Consider the following 19,079-nt stretch of genomic DNA (forward strand, 5'->3'; position numbering starts at 1 on the left):
AGAAGGACGGGTCTGCAAACTTCTTTTGTTTAGAAGCTGAGCCGAGCACGTCCCTCACCTATCTGAGCGTGTCTTTATTCAAGGATATAAATTGAATATAAATATAAAGACATCCAAATCCACCCTGCACGCTGCAGAGACTCCAGGGCGTGGGACAGGAGAGTTTGGGCACGGTGGCACAAGGCCAGCATCCCCAAGTGACAACTATCTGCAAAGAGCGCGGGCCCAGGGCTGGAAAAGGTAGGTTTGGTGATTTGTCCTGCTATTTAGATTCAGTTTTGATTTTCTCCTTTGTCATATGGGCATTTGTCAAACACAGTTGCATAGGACAGGCTCTCCCACGGCCAGCGCTGAAGGTCTTCATGTTACCCTCGCGGGGCAGGTCCTCCAGCATCTTAAGACCTTGACCCCCGCAAGTCTCTCTCAGGGGTGAAGCAAAAAGCAAGCAACCAGCGTTTAGGCAGAAGGGTGAGGAGTTCCAGGAAAAGTGTAAGGGAAGAAGAAGTCTCCCCACCTCCCTTCTCAATATTCTCAACAAAATTAAATTCAAGTTCAGAACTCAACCCTGCAATCAGGTAGAGGTGAGGGTGAGGGAGACCACGGCAGGGTTAAACCAGGACTGAAGGGTAACAAGGCTGTGATATGGATATGTTTATGAGGCAGTTAAATCATCTCTTAAATCACCTCACCAAAGGCAGACTATCAGACCAGACGTGCCCGTACCTGAAGTCCTTACCTGGGCTCGCTTTAGAGCCCGCGGAGACAAACAGGCTCTTCCAAGGCCCTGCCGGCGACCAGTACAGCTCATCTGCAGACTGGTCAAGTCCCGCAAATGCCAGTTTGTCCCCACTGACTCAAAAGGGAGCTGAGGGTGTCTCAGATGCGGAAGTCTACCCTGGGGACGTCTATACCCGTACCTCCTTCACCTGCTGCGGAGCAGCCCTCTTGTGACTTACAGGAACAACCCGACCTGTACTCCCTGCTCTGAACCTTGCATGTGCTGAGGACCTGCTGGATCAGTCCCAAAGCTTTATGTAAAACGGCCGCGATGTGTATTTATATGAATCATAGGCATTAATTAGATAATAGACACTCACGCTCCCCATCCCACATGCACTTTGGTTATGCATAGGACACAAAGACTGAGTGCATTCGCTATGAATCATGCAATAAGACCAGGTCCCTCAGGCAAAACTCTCTCTAAAATGACCACGTTCATATATTCCCATGGTTTCCACTACAATATTATTTAATTAAGAATATTAATCTGCTAGGCCACCAACTTTCACTGTCTTCTGGGGAAGTCTGAGCAGACAGATATTTTAATAAAACAGGGGGAATCCAGCTCTTTTCATGACGGAGTTGGTGCAATAAGGTAAGTCAGTTGCATGGCCTCCTGAGCTTATTTTTTATTCATTCTTCATACGAACATGAGACTTATGCACCAGAGAGATCATTGGTTCAAAAGTTGCACCGGTGATGCCAGATAATCTTTTTTTGCTTTGCTTTTCAGCTATTGCTGTTGAAAACTGCCCAAATATGGGTGACACATTGTTAATTCGTTGTACGACACTGCAAACACAGCCCCAGTCCCCATTTGGAGAATAAAAGATGAATAATTGAAGTTTGACAGCCGTGGGCACTCATTTGCACGTGCCTGCAGCATCCATGCAAACATTTCAGTTGTGCAAAGAAATCAGTCTAGACACCGACACGACCAGTTCAGCCACGTTACATCGGCCTGACCGAATAACTCCTCAGGATTGCAGCCTGCTGCCCTTTTCCCCTCTCCCACGGGACGGAGAACTGCATGAGAACTCCAAGGCCAGGTTGGATGGGGCTTTGAGCAACCAGGTCTAGTGGAGGCTGATCCTGGCCACGGCAGCGGGTTTGGAACTAGATGATCTTCAAGGTCCCTTCCAACTCTAACCGTTCTGTGATTCTATGAACTGCTATGGCAGTCCCCCGTCACCTCCTGTCCTACAGCCCCAAACCTCTTCTGATGCTCAGCCTAAATCCGTGATTGAAACACAGGCGTCCTCATTACCAGGAGATGGCCCCCTCCTAGGATGGGGAGGAACAACACCATTTTGGCCACGGGATGGATGTGTTTCTGATCACGGGAGTACCATCAAAAATAGCTCTTGAGGGCTGCCACTGACAATACAACCAGGAACTACGCTTCTGAAGGACAAATTGCTTTATATTTATATATATATTATATATATATTTATTATTTATATTTTCAACGTCTGGGTGAGCAGAACTTAAGCAGTTGTCTAGGCAGGGCCATGGACGCCTGTGGAAAGGCTGGGTGATGTGAAATTGTGGCAGGTAGGAAGTCCTGTGGCTGTAGGTGTGACATCCAAGGCCTAAGGGGGAAATTTTACCCATTTTTCCTCCTGCATGATGTTAAGCAACAGGCAGTAAATATGGCATTCATTAAAATTACCTTGTATACTTTTAACAGCCTTGATAATCAGATTTCTGCCACTGTATCGGAAAGCAAAGTTTGGTTTTATTCAAGGTCTTGTAAAACTCTAATTTCTCCCTCATGCGCTGGAGGTGCCTGAAGTTTTCTAACGTTTTTAGTGTTTCTTACCAGCCACTTTTCCCCCTGTCAAAGCTCTGCTCTCCTCTGATTGCGGCATCACGTAACTGAGTGGAGATCTGCGCTTCTCCGAGTGCGAGGGATAAACTGGTTGCTGTAAGTGGCAGCTTTACACTCGCGTTTCTCTCTCTGCTTTATACACAAAAGGGGTCGGATCGCGCCTTCCCTCCCTGTGGCACTGCGGGGTAGAAACCCCGGAGAGGAACCGCCGGGTTTGCGGCCGCGGCCGCAACGCGCCTCTTTGCAGCCTGAGCCTCAGAGCTCGCCCTCCACCCAGGAACGCCGCTCCGCGTTTCTGAACGTCAGCAAACACTGCAGACAACCTCTGGCACTCGTGGAAGATCAAAGTCCCCTTTTCCAATCTCGAATCTAACTGGAAGCAAGCTCCCCACACTGGGAAAAGGGAAGAGGAGGCGTCGGGCGAGCCCCCAAAAGATGAAGGGCAAGAAGCGTGAAGGCAACCGACCGTAGAGCGCAGCCGAAAAGTTCAGTCGGCGGCCACCTAATGTACACAGCCAGGGCTGTTAGTCATTCTGCCTGTGCCCACACGCCAGGCGCTCACGTCTGAGTGCACACAGACAAGCGAGGGCTGCAGGGCAAGTCGGTGGTGGTACAGCTGCTGCGGTCCCGGCCCAGCCCTTCCCGGAGGTATTGCTGGGGGCACAATTGCAAAAATAACCCATTCGACAACACAGACCGTCAGGAGGAGGCTCCCACTCAAAGGCAACCTGTTTCAGGCCAAACAAAGCACTTCCTCAGCATCGAGCCCGTCAAGTTTTTTGAACGCAGTCAGCGCGTTGCAGGGAGAGCCCGCGGGAACCTGCTCCGCCGGCCTCCAACCCTCGGCCCCCACGGAGACGTCCGGCATCTCGGAGAAGGCAGAGCGCGCTAGGAACGCTGAGGGGTTTGCAGCTGTTTGTTTGAGAAACAAAGCTTCCCTCCTCCGAGATGAAAGCAATCAAGGAGCCTGCTCTAATCAAACCCCACACGCCTGCTGGCTGCAGTTCAGCGCGTCAGCGATGCAGCTCGGCGGAGGCATCAACGTTTCCAGCGCGATGAGCTTGGTGGAAGGGGAAAACACGACAGCGAGAAATTCACCTGGCTGCGAGTCAAACAGGTGTATGGCAGCAGCATCCAAGATTATAATGATGTCTTGCAAACATGCAAAAAATAGATGTAATAAGACTGATTCTTTGGTTTTCATTAATGAATCATAAAGGCTTTCTTTACATTACACATGCTTTTTTGGCATACGCTGCTAATATTTCCACACTTGCAAGGTCGGAGTTTTAATACTGAGCCTCCCTCCCCTAAGGTTCCTCATTTTTGGCAAGATATACAAGGTGACTGTGTGCCATGACAGGCTCTATCTTACTTTGGGGCAATCAGATTACTTCACACAGATGGTTTTATCACTGAAACCTTTAGAGATGAATTGCACAGTATGTAAATGTACATTTGTTTGATAGATAAAAAAAAAAAAAAAAAAAGTCTCAGCTCCTCGCTGCCGTCTTGTCTATGTTCCTAAACGTATTTCCTCTCTCCTGCATCATTCCAAAGCACAATTTGTCCAATCTTTACCCTAAAATGACTCAGCTAGTTTCTGATAGGCATCTTAAGTACACATTAACTAAGGAAATAGGCTTTCTTGAGCTACTGGATTGCAATGCGGGAGAATGAACCTGAGCCTTAACTAGTGAAGAAACAAGTCATCTACCTGTCAGGATGCTTAACATCACGCACACCACAAAAATAAAGCACCAAAAAATAGAGAATATCACAATTACTTTGAAACATGCAAGTAAACATCCTCTTGTAGGGGCAAAAAAAAAAAAAAAAAAAAAAAGAGATAATTTTTTTCACAGGATTATGTTCACAATTTAAAAATAGTCTGATCGGAAAAGGACCTAGAGACATTCAACCGATTCATGCTCAGAGCAACACAGCAGCTCTTCCACTTCAGAAAAAAAAGGGACTTTGACCCCCCCCTCCGCCGTGCACTAACCCTGTTATCACCGACTGAGCTTTGCTCTTCTTATGAAGGTTTGTCTGAGGCCACGCCGGCAGCCTCTGCCAGTCCTGTTCCTATCTGCATAATTGTTTTAGGCAAAACACGGTCTTTACCTGAGAGGCGTCTGGGCACATCGGTGATGGCTGGAAGTCCCGTACCTCGAGTGGAGGACAGGGGAGTTGTGGAGTGAATGGACGGTGAAGTCATCTGGCTCAAGTAGGATGGGTAAGACTGGTCATAGGACCATGGCGGGGATGACTGCGCTTGCCTGGGGTCTAGGGAAAAAAGGAAAAAAAAAAAAAAAAAAAAAAGAAAAGAAAAATTTTTAAAAAGGAAGAAAAATTTTGGGGCAGCAACAGCCTAATTGAAAGAGTTGGGATTAGCGAACATACACACATCAGTCCTACAAGGAATGAGAATATAATGAAACACAACCTGCTCCTCTAGGACTCAAGTCTCGCCCTGTGCTTTTCCCTCACCGTAACAAGTTTTTGGGGACATGAACGGAGCAGTGAGCCGAGTTTTAAAAGATCTAGCAGCTGTGCTGCAAATTCCTGGTGTCTCTTGTCCGGGTCTAACAGCGTGTTATACCAAGACTCGCCAGTCCTCCAGGATCCGGACAGATAAGCGGACAGCAAGCACGAGACCCAGGTCTGAGCTTAGGGAACGGACTTCAGAGGTGGGGAAACTCTACAGTCAGCACTTGGCAAGGCTGTCAAGGAGTTATCCAGTTCAAACATTACACAGTAGCGTTTTCAGTGCTGAAAATACTATCCAAGAAGGAAAATGTCATTAATCTTATCAGCATCCGTCCAAAAAATGTCACATTTGGATGCTGGCCCAATTACCTACAGTCACCTCAATTACAACAGTATGAAACCAAATGGTTTGGGATAACTATCGGAAGCTAATGATGCCTTTTGATGTACTTGCTACAGCTCACTATGGAGGAAATGATTTTAAGGGTAAATACAGTTTATTTTTTGCTGAAGCACTGGTGGATTGCCCTGAGTGAGAGAGAGGGAGACCTAATTTTCCTCACTGGTGTTTGGATTTATACACCATTTGCTCTCAATTAATATCTGATGATAAAGATACCACTGAATGCCTCATAAATTATTATTTTTATTTCTTTACCAAAGCACTTTCAAGCCCAAAGTTTGGTTTGGGCACTGCACGATAAACAGAAAACTGCTTCTGAACTGGTTCACAGAAACTGTGGCGCATCCCTCCAAATTCTCCCCAATATTTTCAGTGACGCACATCAGGTCCATTCGATTTGGAGAACCAGCTACATCAGAGCACAGTGTCAGGGCTCTGCTTTGTAGACAGCAATGTGATAGCCACATGGCATAAGCAAAGGCACTTTTTCAGGAAATTTAACTTTTTTTTTTTTTTCTTCTTTTTTTAACTCCTTTCCCTGCTCGTCCACACAGCAAAACCTTGTCGTTTCAGCTATTCTGTGTTTATTTTTTCTGTTCAGACATGATTTGTTTGAAGAGATGTCTGGAAAGCAGATACTTCCTTGAAGCAAAATAACTATATAGATATATAGATATATATAAAAAAAAAAAACAACTTTCCAAGTTAATTTTAAGAGGATTTTCCTGGAGTTTGCCATTTATATTAGAGCTGAGTAATATAAATGGTTAACATAAACTCCTCAGAAATCCGAAGGACACTTGATCATTAAATGTAATGAACTTCTTTGTTTTAACAATTTCAAGGCTAGGGTTGTATAGATTGGCGCAGGTTCAAATCTGACTGACTGCTCGTTGTTATATCTGATATCGACATATTTCTCTGCCTCATTCCACTACTATAATTCACCATTCAGTCAATGGTAAATGATCTTCAACTGGGAACGGAAAGCCTAGGCTTGCTGGGAAAACAATCTTAAAATTAATGATGTGTCAGGAGCACAATCTCAAATCCAAGCTCCTTCAAACTCCAAGAGCTTTTCAATCTCTGCTTCCGAATCCAAAAACAGAGTCCCTTAAAGTTTTGGTTTTAAGTTAGCTCCAACGCTGAGAGGAAATTATACAGCAGGTAAAGGCTAGGAAAAAAAATCACGGCAGAGGATGTTTTCACAGGATTTTGGCCTAAGATGGTGGAAACCTCAGGAAAGGAGCTGTCTTTTGAAGGGTCATGCCACTTCTGGTAGTGCAATCCTCGTAGCGTGAGAAGATCTCGAGCATCTCTGGCAGCCTCACCACTTTGAACACCCTCGCTAGGCTTGGTGTTACACCTAACATCCCTAACCCAACAACTGTGAATGTCTGTGCGGACACAAGAAGGACGAATGGCAAAAAGCGGTCTTTCAAAGCAGTCAGAGTCACAATACAGTGCTGGATGGACCCTCGGTTCACCCGAAAACATATAATGTATTCTTATGACATCTAGCTTAAATTGGTACACGGCTTCTATAGCTCACTTCAACTTCAGAGCCGCAATGCCACATTTCTTTTGTAGATATATATATCTGATTTCAGCTCTCCGTGACTCCAATACTGTGAGATTTTAAACTGCAAAGTATTTTAGAGAAAATGAAAAAAGAGGACGCACTGTTAGTGAAGACACTGTGCTGTGACTTATCTGCTTCTGGCCCTGAAGCAGATCTCCTGTGGGACCTGGGTAACTCACCCAACCTCCGTTTGACACAATTTCTACCTAAATTTAAGGACAATAATGATATATTGCATATTTAGTCCGTCATTTCGTTAAGGTGCAGGCACTCTCTGAGTACCTAATTCAGAAAATAGGGTGCTTATCTGGGCTGGATGCTTTCAACCCCGATATTCAGGTGCAAACTTCAGCCCCTCTGAAACTAGAATGCAACCAGCTTAGCTCCAGGGAAATGAGATCATGTCTTCTCAGGGAATGGGAAATAATAAAGAGGAAAATCCCCAACCCAATCGAACATCAGATGATGCATCAGAGCTCAGTGACTGAGGAGGAGGTCGCAACACCCCAGGCTGGAGGGTTACTGCGATTCCTCCACATGGAGGTACGGCTGAGGTCACGGCTGAGGCAGGGTGGGGGATTTTGCCCTGGGGCCAACTGGCTTCAAGAGTTATCTTTGGTCCATTAGGAAACCAGAAAGTGAAGGTAGAACTTTCACCAGAGTAAATGCCCTAAAACCAGCCTCACTGACTGATAGCCACCAAGGTTTGCATGGACGTGAGAGGAGAGAGCAGCTAAATGCCTTCGCCTTGACAAGTCAAAGGAGATCTGCTAGCCCACAGGGCAAATGTCACTGCTCAGTGGTGTTGCCCAATCCCCAGAGTAAAATGTCACGAGGCAGAGTCCAAAGCTGCCCCGTCTAGTCCTTGAAGACAGACGTGCAGCTGGGTCTCACGTGGCACCCTTTGGTCCCACCAGCAGATGTTCCTTGCAGTGCTGCCGGAGCAGAGACTTTGGCTGCTGAGGCCCAACCAGCCCATCTCTTCTGGTCCCACATGCCACCAACCCAAACCTCCTGAGGGGAAGGGGGTGCTGGGAGCACCGCAGAGAGGTGCCAGCTGCCAGAACAGCACTTCCAAAGCAGATCCACACAGATGCTTCTGAGGGAAACACACTGATGTCCTTAGGAGGGTCACCTCCTCCTCGCTCGGGCACGTAAGACATGGAGTGACTATTTAGCACATACCAGCAGGGAAGAAGCTAGGAGCGGATTTATGAGAGGTTTTCCTTGGCCTCCTACACCAGAGGCCAGCTTCCTCGTTTGCTCCGGCCAGTGGGCTCGCCCGTGTCCTCCGGGTCCCTGCAGGCCAGGGGCTTTGCGCCGTCACCCGAAGCACCACGTGCTCTGCAGGCACAGCACATCTTCCCAAACACAAAAAGCCCAGACCAGATAAGAAACCTCAGAGCTCTAAGGCAGAGCAAGTGTGGATTCCTCCCTAAAGGAATCCCTCCGAAACAAGGCAAAAATCTAATATAAAAATACAGTGAACAGCTCGGGAAAAAGCCCCGCATCTTCCCCTACAACAGCCACGGGGAAGGGCTAGCAGAGCATTCAACAACGGCAAAAGAGGCAGAGGGCCACTTCGAGTTGGCATTTGCACTTGAAAATTTTGGAGTGATTACTAAGAGCAGTCCTCCTTTCGTAAACATTTCTGTTATGCCCGCGTGGGTGTGAAGGAAAGAGCGGCTTTACAGCATATTCGTTCACAACAGGGCATATCGTGTGTGTGCTAAGGAAGCCTGGGCACAGCTCGGCTGAGACGAGTCAGCGGGGCGAAGGCTAAACTAATGCACAAACAGCTCCGTCCTGTTTGCACTTCCAGGTAAACCTCGCCGAAGCAGGAAATCTTGAGCACTGCGAATTATTTTGTGTCTAGGTTTTACCGCCACGCTTAGTCAGTGGGAGGTATAGATGGTTCTTGACCCTTGTGGCCTGCGGTTGACTGCATCGACGGACATTGATGCTTAATGGACAATAAGCAGTTTTAAGAATCAGTCCAAGATTGGATGCACTGTAAAAAACTAAAAAAAAAAAAAAAGAAAGAATGAAAAAAAAGCCCCAGTGACCCATTCTCCCACTGATGATATTGGCTCTCCGACAACGTGACTTCTCTTCCTTCAATGGAAACGTTCTGAAGTGTCAACGGAGAGAAGGAAAAAAACTGTAAATAGCCCTGAAAAATGACTTTTCTGACTGCTTCGGCACTGGATTATGAAGCACACAGATTTATTATAGGAAAAAAAAAAAAAAAAATCAATTTCCCATTTCCCAAGCTGAATGACACGATCAGACCATGCTCACAGGCTCGCAGCTCCTCAGCGTATCGTCTGTAACCCCCCAACATCACACGCGTGCACACACTTTGCAAACTCGCTCACATTTAAATCCAGCCATCAGCTCCAGCACTGGCTGCTGCCGATCGTATTAGTGCTACTGCCGCTATTAAAAAGCAAGTTGTCCGGAGCTATCTTTGGTCAACACTTCAAGCAAACATCCTCGCTTCTGATCTTAACAAAGCCAAGATAACTTTCTGCAGGAGTAACCCAGCTATTGTTGTAACACCCCCCCTCCCAGCAAAACAACAACAACAAGAGAAATGCAACCTGCTCCTCTTCGCTGACTATTTCTTAGGCATCTTTCAAAGCCCGGGGCTTGATCCGAATTGCCCGGTTCGATCGATGAGGTCAAATCCAATGAAGTTACACCTCAATGTACAGAAGTATAACCGGGACCAGGTTTTGCCCTGAAGAACCTCTGAAATCATTTCTCCCCCCTCATCCCCCAAGAGTCCCATTTCTAAAAGAAAAAAAAAAACAAACCCAAACTGAACAAATCATACCAGTAGGGCAACAAAAATTGTAAAGCGGGGGAAAAAATAAAGTTGAAGGAATACTTTAATAGGAGGGACACAAGCTTTACCAAACGGAGGTTCACGATGGCAACTCGCCAGTCGCCTGAAGGATGCAATCAATTTGTACAAAATACAGTGGACTGCAGCCACCCTTGTGTTCACGGCAGCAGAAATCCAAGCTCCGCCACCTCCTCCACTCAGTTTTGTTGCTTTTTTTTGCCACGTTACAGTGAGCTGAAAGGCAAAATTCACCCTACAAGCCTATTACTCGGACTGCTTCTAAATTAGCTGTTCCAGGCAACCACGTCCTTTGTTTGAGGCGCTCTCAGACTGATGTGCACCAGCTACAAACTGGTGCGTGCCTCAGAGCGCTGCCGGTCCCAGGTAAAACACAGCCAACCCCTGGCAGGGCACTTGCACGGTGCTGCTCTAATAACAGCTACTCCCTTTCTGTATCCAACCTGTCCTGCAGCTGACGGGTCTCGGAGAACAGACACTGGTCTTTGAGGCAGATGCTGCACAGCTGCATATCCGGAGCGCAGGGCAAGGCTGTGATGAGCACGGCTTTCTGCCTTCTCCCCGGCTCTGCAAAAGGGCAGCATCCAGCCCCTTGCCGGCAAGTCCTGAACGGGGGGACTTAAGGAGGGCTCAGCTGGTGCCATCCTCACCCCCCACCTGAGAGTCGAAGGTGCTTTCTGCCCGTGCTCTTCTTCCCAGCAGACTCAGCGTACGCTGTGCCTGAAACCAGTCCCTGCCTGCCAGCGGAGATGCCTCCCCGCACTAACTTCCAGGTAAACCTTTAAATCTGCTTCCTACTTCCCTAAAAATGATGGGAAACTGAAGCGCAACGTCCCTGAAATGCATAGGGAGGGGAAGAGGAAAAGGAAAAAAAAAGATTTCACGGGACCTGCTTTTGAGCGCTGTTATTTCAGTGATGAAAGTCACAGGTTGCCTATAGATCAGACGGTGCCACAGCGGTGATGGAGCATGAAACCTCACTTAACTCCCACTTCGCAGTCCCCGCAGCCCAGCCGCCGGGGTCCTCGCGCCGACCGCATTCCTGCCATTACGCCCGTGGCTTTTCCCGGCCCATAGAAGCTAATCCTCACCAGTTGCGTTTTGGAAAAACAACAGTTTGCCTCCTTTCGTACCGAAACACTGATGCAACAGCTCTGTGTCTGAATGGGAATGTAATCGGATACGTGAGCAAGTTGTGCGAGCGCCGTTAGGGAAAGGGAAAAAAAAAAAAAACCCACCAGCAAATATAGCAGTATCCAAATGTGAACAGACAGGATTCCTGATTTACGGGCAGCAAGCAGGGTTCAAATTGAATCTGCGTTGCCTCAGCAAAGGCATCTGCTTATTGGACGATTTGTTTTTTAATGACCCTGCGATGTTGCTTTTGCAGAATCCTAGTTAAAATGCCATGTTGAATAAGGGCAACCCTGTGCCTTGTACTGCCACAGCCCGGTCCTGTGGTAGGTTTAGGACTGTGCCGTGATTTGTAAAACCTGTACTCTGATACTCTAAGAAAATAAACACAACCTAGACAGAGAAAAGAAATACAAGAGTGAACCCCAAAGTGCTGAGGTCTGTCAGACTCAGGTGTGGGCCAGCCAGGCTTTAAATATTATTTCTGTTTAATCATGCAATAGCTATGCAAGAGCTCAAGTGGAACGAAACAAAAACAGTTTATGTGCTTACCAGCAATAATATGGATTTTGTCATAGGAAACCAGTATTTACTGTTAAAGTTATTAGGAATTAATTATTTTCCCTAAATTACTAGGTAAAAAGATTAAGAAATAAGGGTATTTCTAAAGGAATGCTTGGTTAATTCTAATAAAGGTAAGAAAAAAATCCTTGCGTTTCAGACAAGGGCCTATTCTCCTTTCAATACATACCCAGGCCATACCAGCCCAGTGACCATGTTAAGCAGCCAGTGGGATTCCCACTGAATATCGCACCGCAACAAGGAAACTGGTGGAGACGGACAGCCCAAGCAGCTCACTCCCTACTACCACACCAAACAGGCGGACGTTTAGCAATTACCCACGGTCATCTAACACCCGATCAAAGAGGTGCCTCGTCTGCGGCGTCACCTTTGTCTCTCCTTGGCACGGTTTGTGTGGCAACGAGCATCCATTCATCCCAGAAGAACTCGGAGGGACTGTCCGCAAAAAGCAGCCCAGAGCTTCAGTGGAACATCAAAGCGCGTAGAGCTTTACAGATTACAATCAACGTCCTGAAGAGCACCAAAAAGCCTTGTGGGGAAGGCAGCACAATTCACAGATCTCGCATCGATGTAACATGCTCGTGCTTAATCACCTTATTAAATGGGAGGGCTACCAGAGAGCTAACGACCAGCCTCTGAGGGCTGGGTGTCTGACTTTTCTAAATTGAGGAGAGAAGAGTAGGGAAGAACATGGGAAATACTGTATCAGACCACTTACTCACTTCACACTTTAATAAGCAGCCAAGTCCTCACTCTTTTGAGGGAAATTAGAGCAATTTGAGATTCTAAAGCATCCCGCGACCGTGAGTTTATCCGGCAAGAAAAGCACATAATCCACAATAGACGGGAAAGTCAGCCTGCCTTCCTGGGCTCAGCTCACTTCCCTCTGCCCCACCAGCACCGCATCTCCCCTCTCTCAATGAAGTCTCAGCTGGTACTTCGAACCGCTGACTCTTATATTTGCAGAGAAGACAGCGAACGCCACACAGCTTCGTTTCCAGTCAGGCTTATTTAAAGCTCATCTGAAGTTTTCACCTCCCGGATCTGTAAATGCTGCTACTGATTCATAAGGAGGCAGAGAAGTACTCTATTAATCAAACCCAGCAGAACATTTTCTACAGGAGGCATTTATGTGAATGAGAGCAGCATATGAGGTTACACTTAGCTAGGGAGAAAATTACAAGGGGATCTCAGTTCTCGTGCTTCAGGGCATAAGCTGATCACCAGATGGGGTCAGGAAGAATTTCACCCTCTTTCATTCCTAGATATAGTGTTGCACAATAGGTAAACTATGGAGGCACAAGGAAGAAGGAAAAAAAGCTGATTATAGCCCCAGATTTTCCCCCTGTTTTCTCAGGAACAACGCCCCCAAGCATCGCCAGACAGAAGACAGTACGTTAGAAAAAACATTGGGCTTTAGTTTCACGGAATCACGGAATTACGGAATTTTCAGAGTTGGAAGGGACCTCTAGAGATCATCTAGCCCCACTCCCCTGCCAAAGCAGGATTGCCCAGAGCACATCCCTCAGGACTGCATCCAGGCGGGTCTTGAAAATCTCCAGAGAAGAGGACTCCACAACCTCCCTGGGCAGCCTGTGCCAGTGCTCTGTCACCCTCACCGTAAAGAAGTTTTTCCGTGTATTTGAATGGAACTTCCTGTGTTCTAACTTGTGCCCATTGCCCCTCGTCCTGTCACTGGGAACCACTGAAAAGAGCCTGGCTCCATCCTCCTTCAGCCCACCCTTTAGATAGTTTGGCAGATTTTACCCAGAAATGATATGCACAAGAGCCCTGACTTCACATGTCCAACAAACAAAACAATAAGCCTGGCCAAAAAACCTGCTCTGGGAAGCTGGTGGACAGCAGGTACCTTGTAATGGGTCCTATGGAATATATTTACTATATTGTAAACATTTTATGCTAGTCAAAGCTAGACTTCTGGACCTGGGAGAACTTTGCCATAGCTCATGTGAACAATTTTAGTTTCAATTCTCTGAGTGCTTTGGGTTCAAATTAACCCACTCACTTCTCTTCCTTACTGCAAATTAATAAACCCGTTGAACTTAAAAAAGAATAAAAAGAAAGAAGAAGAAAGCCACAACACTTTGTTAAAACCACTAAGTTTCAGCTGGTATCATGTCAAAACCACTTGAAACATGAAACCAGAAATCTTCCTAGGTTGACACAAAGACTATGTATATACCAGGAGTGCTTTACCAGTAAAGGAATACTGGTATACGAGATTGGCAAAGGTCTCCTCGTATAGATGCAACTATAGCAGCAAAACTGAGTTTTAAACTAGTCTGGTAAACTGAGCCCAGAGTTTTGTTGATGAACTTGCATCTAGGTGAAGTTCTCCAACAGTTCTAGGGAGTGAATTGGTCAGGGGCAACACCTCTTCACATCCAGGACAGACGCAAACACATCAGCACAAATTCTGAGTGTAGAAATGGCCAAAATTAGGTAGAGGTTGTTTTGATATTCTTTGAAAAAAATTAACCAGCTCTGAATTTATAAAAATGACAAAAATGGTTTATTTTTGAGGCTTCATGGGTTTGTTGCAAACTTCTGGCATAGCTGCAGTTAAACATCTTATTTCGGTCTTATAATCCGTGACACATGGGACTTTATGATTTCTCTCAGCACAATGAAATCTGTCTCTCAGCATGCAATCATAAATGTTGCATACAACCCTCAAAGCAACCTTTGGAGACTTTTCCATAACCCAGTTCGTTTATTGTAACAGTGGTCAGCACTGGTGCTAAAAGGAAACCGCCACGTGAGAAGATTGTATTATTATTCCCGTATAAAGACCATTAAATGCCGGCTGCTTCCCTCAACACCAGCGCCAAATAAAAACGCTGAATAAAAGCGTTGATTCTAACATGTACTATTGCACACAGGGAGGACAAGGCAGAGCAAAGCGGCAGTTGGAATTTCACCAGATTCCTACTCCATTTACCCAGATTGACTATTTTGGACTGTTTTGGATTTACGGAACACAAAAAAAAAAAAAAAAAAAAAAGTATTTTTAAAAAAGCGAGACATTTTCAGCTCCAAACACTACAAAAAAAATCCACTTCCCACCTAGCCTTGATTGGAACACATCTCTCGCTCTGTAACAGCCTCTTTAACTGCAGTTGAGACACAAATATCCATAAGCAAATTACTACCATTGCCTGTGCAAGTCAAACCTATGGTTCTGTCTCTTACCTGTAATCTGACTCTGTCCTTGTGGATTAAAAGGACTTGGTGCAGAGTTCAGAGAGGGCCGTGGGCTCTGGGTCGGGACCCCTACTCTCATACTGGGATGAGGAATGCGCCCTAAATCACTGAGGCGTTCAGAGAACAAACTAGGTTTAGAGTCATCAAGCTTCTGTCTGTGCCCTGGAAACAGCAAATCATAAAATAAAAGCGTTAATGACAAGATTTAGGAATTTAACACCACTCCCCCCCCCAAAAAAAAAACCTCAAAATGGCCTCTAAGGACCCGTTATTAGATTTAACGCACTTACAGGTATCTCAGCTCCCCCCGATAACACAGCGACATCGGTGGGGTGATTTGGTTTTGGGCCTGGTTGTGCTGGTGAAAGCCTTAGCGAGTACAGCTGTGCCCATACAGATGTGTAACACGTTGCAATTTGGATCAAAACAAGCACTTATGAGGACACCCACACAAGGTCTTTTTTGTCTTTTTTTTTTTTTTTTTTGCTGCTTTAACTACACTCGGTAGTTAAAGGGGCAAACTTTCTCTTCCAAAAGCAAGCCTCATATGTAAGTACAAGTTATCAAGGGGGACAATTATTCCATGCCTGGTTTATATCTTGTGGATTTTTGCTACGGAAATGCAAGCTTTTCTTCTCCCCTTATTTTTTTATTTATTTTTTTTTTTTCTTAAACTCTGTCACAGTTAGTCATTAGCTTTCATTCCTCTGGGAGTTTTTCCAAAAAGTAAATAGTCATTTGAGAAGAGCAGTATCACAAGGAGAACCTTCAAAGCTGCTGGCCAAGACTGGGTCCTACGCTCCCTTGCATGGTCCGCCTTCCTCAGTGCTCCCTCTTCTCTGCCTTCAGGCTAACTGCCCCTGCGCCGTATGGCTGCACTGGGAAAAGTCATTTACGGGTGCTCGGTTGTCAAAATGTAAAGGGGAAAAATGGCAAACGCAACAGGACGCCCCAAATGGTACTGCTCATATTCTCACTGAGATGTTTCAAGAGCAAAGGCTTTCCTTCTCTGATTGTATTTCTGCTCCTAGGTTTGATTTCTTTCCAAAGCAGTTATAGGATGCTCCTCGCCCTTTGGTGCCTTTAAACGAGAGGCACAGAAGGTGTTATTTCTATCATTCAACATATGGAGAAACAGGCATGCACAGAGATTAAGGTCAGGACTAATTTTACTTAACTTCAGCCATTCATAAATCAGGCATCTAGTCTAAACTCTTCTAATGTAGACTTCCTCTACAGTTAATGGAAAGAAATAGCTACTTCCCGAGGGCAATTAATCTCATTTGTCTCTGACACCAGTCTTAAAACGGGATGATTCACCTTCTGAATTTGCTTTCTCTTCCTTCTCTGAACAGAGAGGGAGCACACATGACTAGTTTAATTAGACACTCTCCCCATTAGTCAACATTAAATGGAATGAATCTTACCCTAAGTTACCCACCAAGGCGACACAAAAAGCCTCCGGCAGAGCTGAATCGGGGGCCCAGACCCCCTGATTGCAACCCAGAACCACGTCTGCCTCCACCCCTGTAAGCAGTGCCGGGGCACAGGCACAGGCAACGGCCGGGTCGGATATTTTTACGCTTTTAACTCTAAGAAGGGTTCATGGTAGGGTTTGGGCTTGAACCCTTCCAAATGATCCCCAGTGGCTTGAGATATTCCAGTTTGCGCCTCAGCAGTGTGAACACAGCCATCCGCCTGGAGGCTACGAGAGGTCAGCTTTGCACACGCAGTCAGATTGTCCCATCCGTTTTAGGGCCAGAGGACCAATTCCGGCACTGGTTAATTTATTTTAAAAGTATAAATAAGGACACTGAATCTTGAGACTGAGCTATCAAACTACCACTCTTAAAAAAATGCCTTTTAATAATACTTCTCACCACAGTACCAACGTACTTGGGTTCACATCATCTAGCTGGGACCATGGTGCCTACATGACGTATAAACAAAGCGATGTCAATACTAATGCAGCTAAACCCAAACTAGATTTGGAGAAATCATGGTTCTAGATAGAGAAGTAAAGGATTCAGGCTGGGAGATGAGAAGAAACTGGATGGAATTTAATTTTGGAGAAACTTCTCTAGCAATTTAAAAAAATTAATTAGTTGACCCATTATTTTGCACTTTGAAGTATGATCTTTCTCTCCCGGGATGACTCAGTCTAAAAGTGCAGGATAGGTGGGAGCTTTCTCCTTACGGAGAAGGTGCTGCTCTATGCTAGAGCTGACGTGGGTGGCTACTCCTCTCTTCGGGACGCATCAACCACTTTAAATGGGGAACGGGTTTTGGTGGGCTTGTAACAACTCCATAATGGAAGCTTAATTAACAATATAACATCTAACCTGGTAGTCTTTAGCTTTACCTTTTCACAGAATCACAGAATCACAGAATCTCCGAGATTGGAAAAGACCTGTAAGATCATCTAGTCTAATCATTAACCTAACACTGCCAAGGCCACCACCAAACCATGTCCCTGAGCGCTATATCTACGTGACCCTTAGATACCTCCAGGGATGGGGACTCCACCACCGCCCTGGGTAACGCGTTTCAATGCCTGATGAACTTTTCAGTAAAGAAATCTATTTAAATTACTACTTGTATAAGCTGGGTGCTGCTAAATTGGAAGAAACAACTTACACACACACACACACGCAGTCAGTATTCTCTTGGGATTTCTCCTTCTCCATCTTCTTTTCCTCCACAATTTCTATGTACTTGCTTTTCTTTTTGCCAATCATAATTTGCCCTCAGTTCTTTACAGGCATCTCCTTCCCCTCCCCTTTTCTTTCCGATTCGTTCCTGAACACATTTCGGCAAATTTAAGAGGGCTCAAAATAAGGCAAACGTGATTAGCCTATCTCTGCCCTCACACGCCGGGGCTGACTTTATCTGGGAACGAATCCACCCCCTCAAAGCGAATTTTATTTTGAACTTTCAGAGAAGAATCCTGCTCTGTGTTTATACAATTTCCTTTTTGCTAAAGAATCACTAACAAACTGGTGCACAAGCGCTATGTCAACCGTCTTCAGATAACTCCGTGAACACTTGTTATATAGGTCACCGCTCCAGTACCAACCTGTGCCCGATAACCCCCAGCTTTGCTTTCATCGCCCTCTGTTTGCCCGCACATAGCTTTGCTAGAAAGAGTTTATATTTAATTATGTGTATTATTATTATAATGAACTAAGTTTATCACAGAAAGACAAAATTCAGCAGGATAGCAGTGCACTTTACCGTAGGCAGGGGGGAAAAAGGAAGAAAAAGAAAAAAAAAAAAAAGAGGAAAAAAAAAAAGAGGAGGAAAAAAAAGAAATAAGAGGAAAGATTGCCACATCTGGTTTAATTGAAATGATCTAGAGATGTGTGGGTTTGGGTGTTGCCACCTCCCCCCCCCCCCCCAAAAAAAAAAAAAAAAAAAAAAAAAAGTAGGGAAAAGAGAGCTCCATGCACATCTGGAAGACTCCAGGCATCAATGGAGCTGCAAGTCCCCAGAAACCAGCAAGGCGCCGAAGGCAGACTTGCCTTCCCCTTCTGGACATTTAAAATTTAGGGTTGTAACACGGAGTCATGTTGTGACAAAGAGATGACAAAGAGATGCTCAGAAGGAGCCGCACTCCCCCAGTGAAATGTCCCGGTGAGATGAGATTACACTACAGCTTCGCACGTTATGGGTTACTGTGCTTCGATAAGCGCTAAGACGTGCTCACATTGAAAGCAAGCAGGAAACTCAACAAAAACTTCGTATTCAGGAGGTGCTCACAAAGAAGTGTAGGCAACCGAAATAAATCTCTTGTCCTGATTCCTGTGCAGAAAAAAAAAAAAAAAGTAAAATCCTATTAAGGACAGAGGAGCCATGAGGTATGGGCTGAACGTACTCTAAAACGGCCTTCCGAGTAGCGCAGCAGCAGCAATGAAATATGCGATGCATGTTTAAAACTCCTTCCACAAGCTGCTTTTCATCTCTCGTTGATATACGTGTCCGTTGACAGAGAAATTCCTGATCCCAAGGGAGTGGGCTAAGAAAAGCTGTATTCCTCGGTCTCAGTCATGAGGTGTAATTTTATTTCAGGAAAAAAGATTAGGGTAGCAAGTGTGGATAGCTCGCGGAGAATCTGTGAGCTGCTGCAGCAGTGAGTACGTTAAAAAGCAATATAAAGCTACATAAAGAATAGGATAAAATAATG

The 19,079-nt window shown here is 45.6% G+C and overlaps 1 protein-coding gene across 1 annotated transcript in view; it reads right to left on the minus strand.

Moving 5' to 3' along the window:
* The window catches only part of RUNX2 (RUNX family transcription factor 2), a gene marked incomplete at its 5' end in the record, with an annotated part of 158,037 nt that overhangs the window by 94,606 nt on the left and 44,352 nt on the right, over positions 1–19,079 (minus strand). The window contains 2 exons of the mRNA XM_082480763.1: positions 4,736–4,897; positions 14,885–15,058. Coding sequence (XP_082336889.1) covers positions 4,736–4,897; positions 14,885–15,058 — 336 coding nt within the window. The remainder of the gene's footprint in view (positions 1–4,735; positions 4,898–14,884; positions 15,059–19,079) is intronic.

The sequence above is a fragment of the Vanellus vanellus genome (assembly GCF_965231255.1).
Source record: "Vanellus vanellus genome assembly, chromosome: 3".
NCBI classification, from domain to species: domain Eukaryota; kingdom Metazoa; phylum Chordata; class Aves; order Charadriiformes; family Charadriidae; genus Vanellus; species Vanellus vanellus.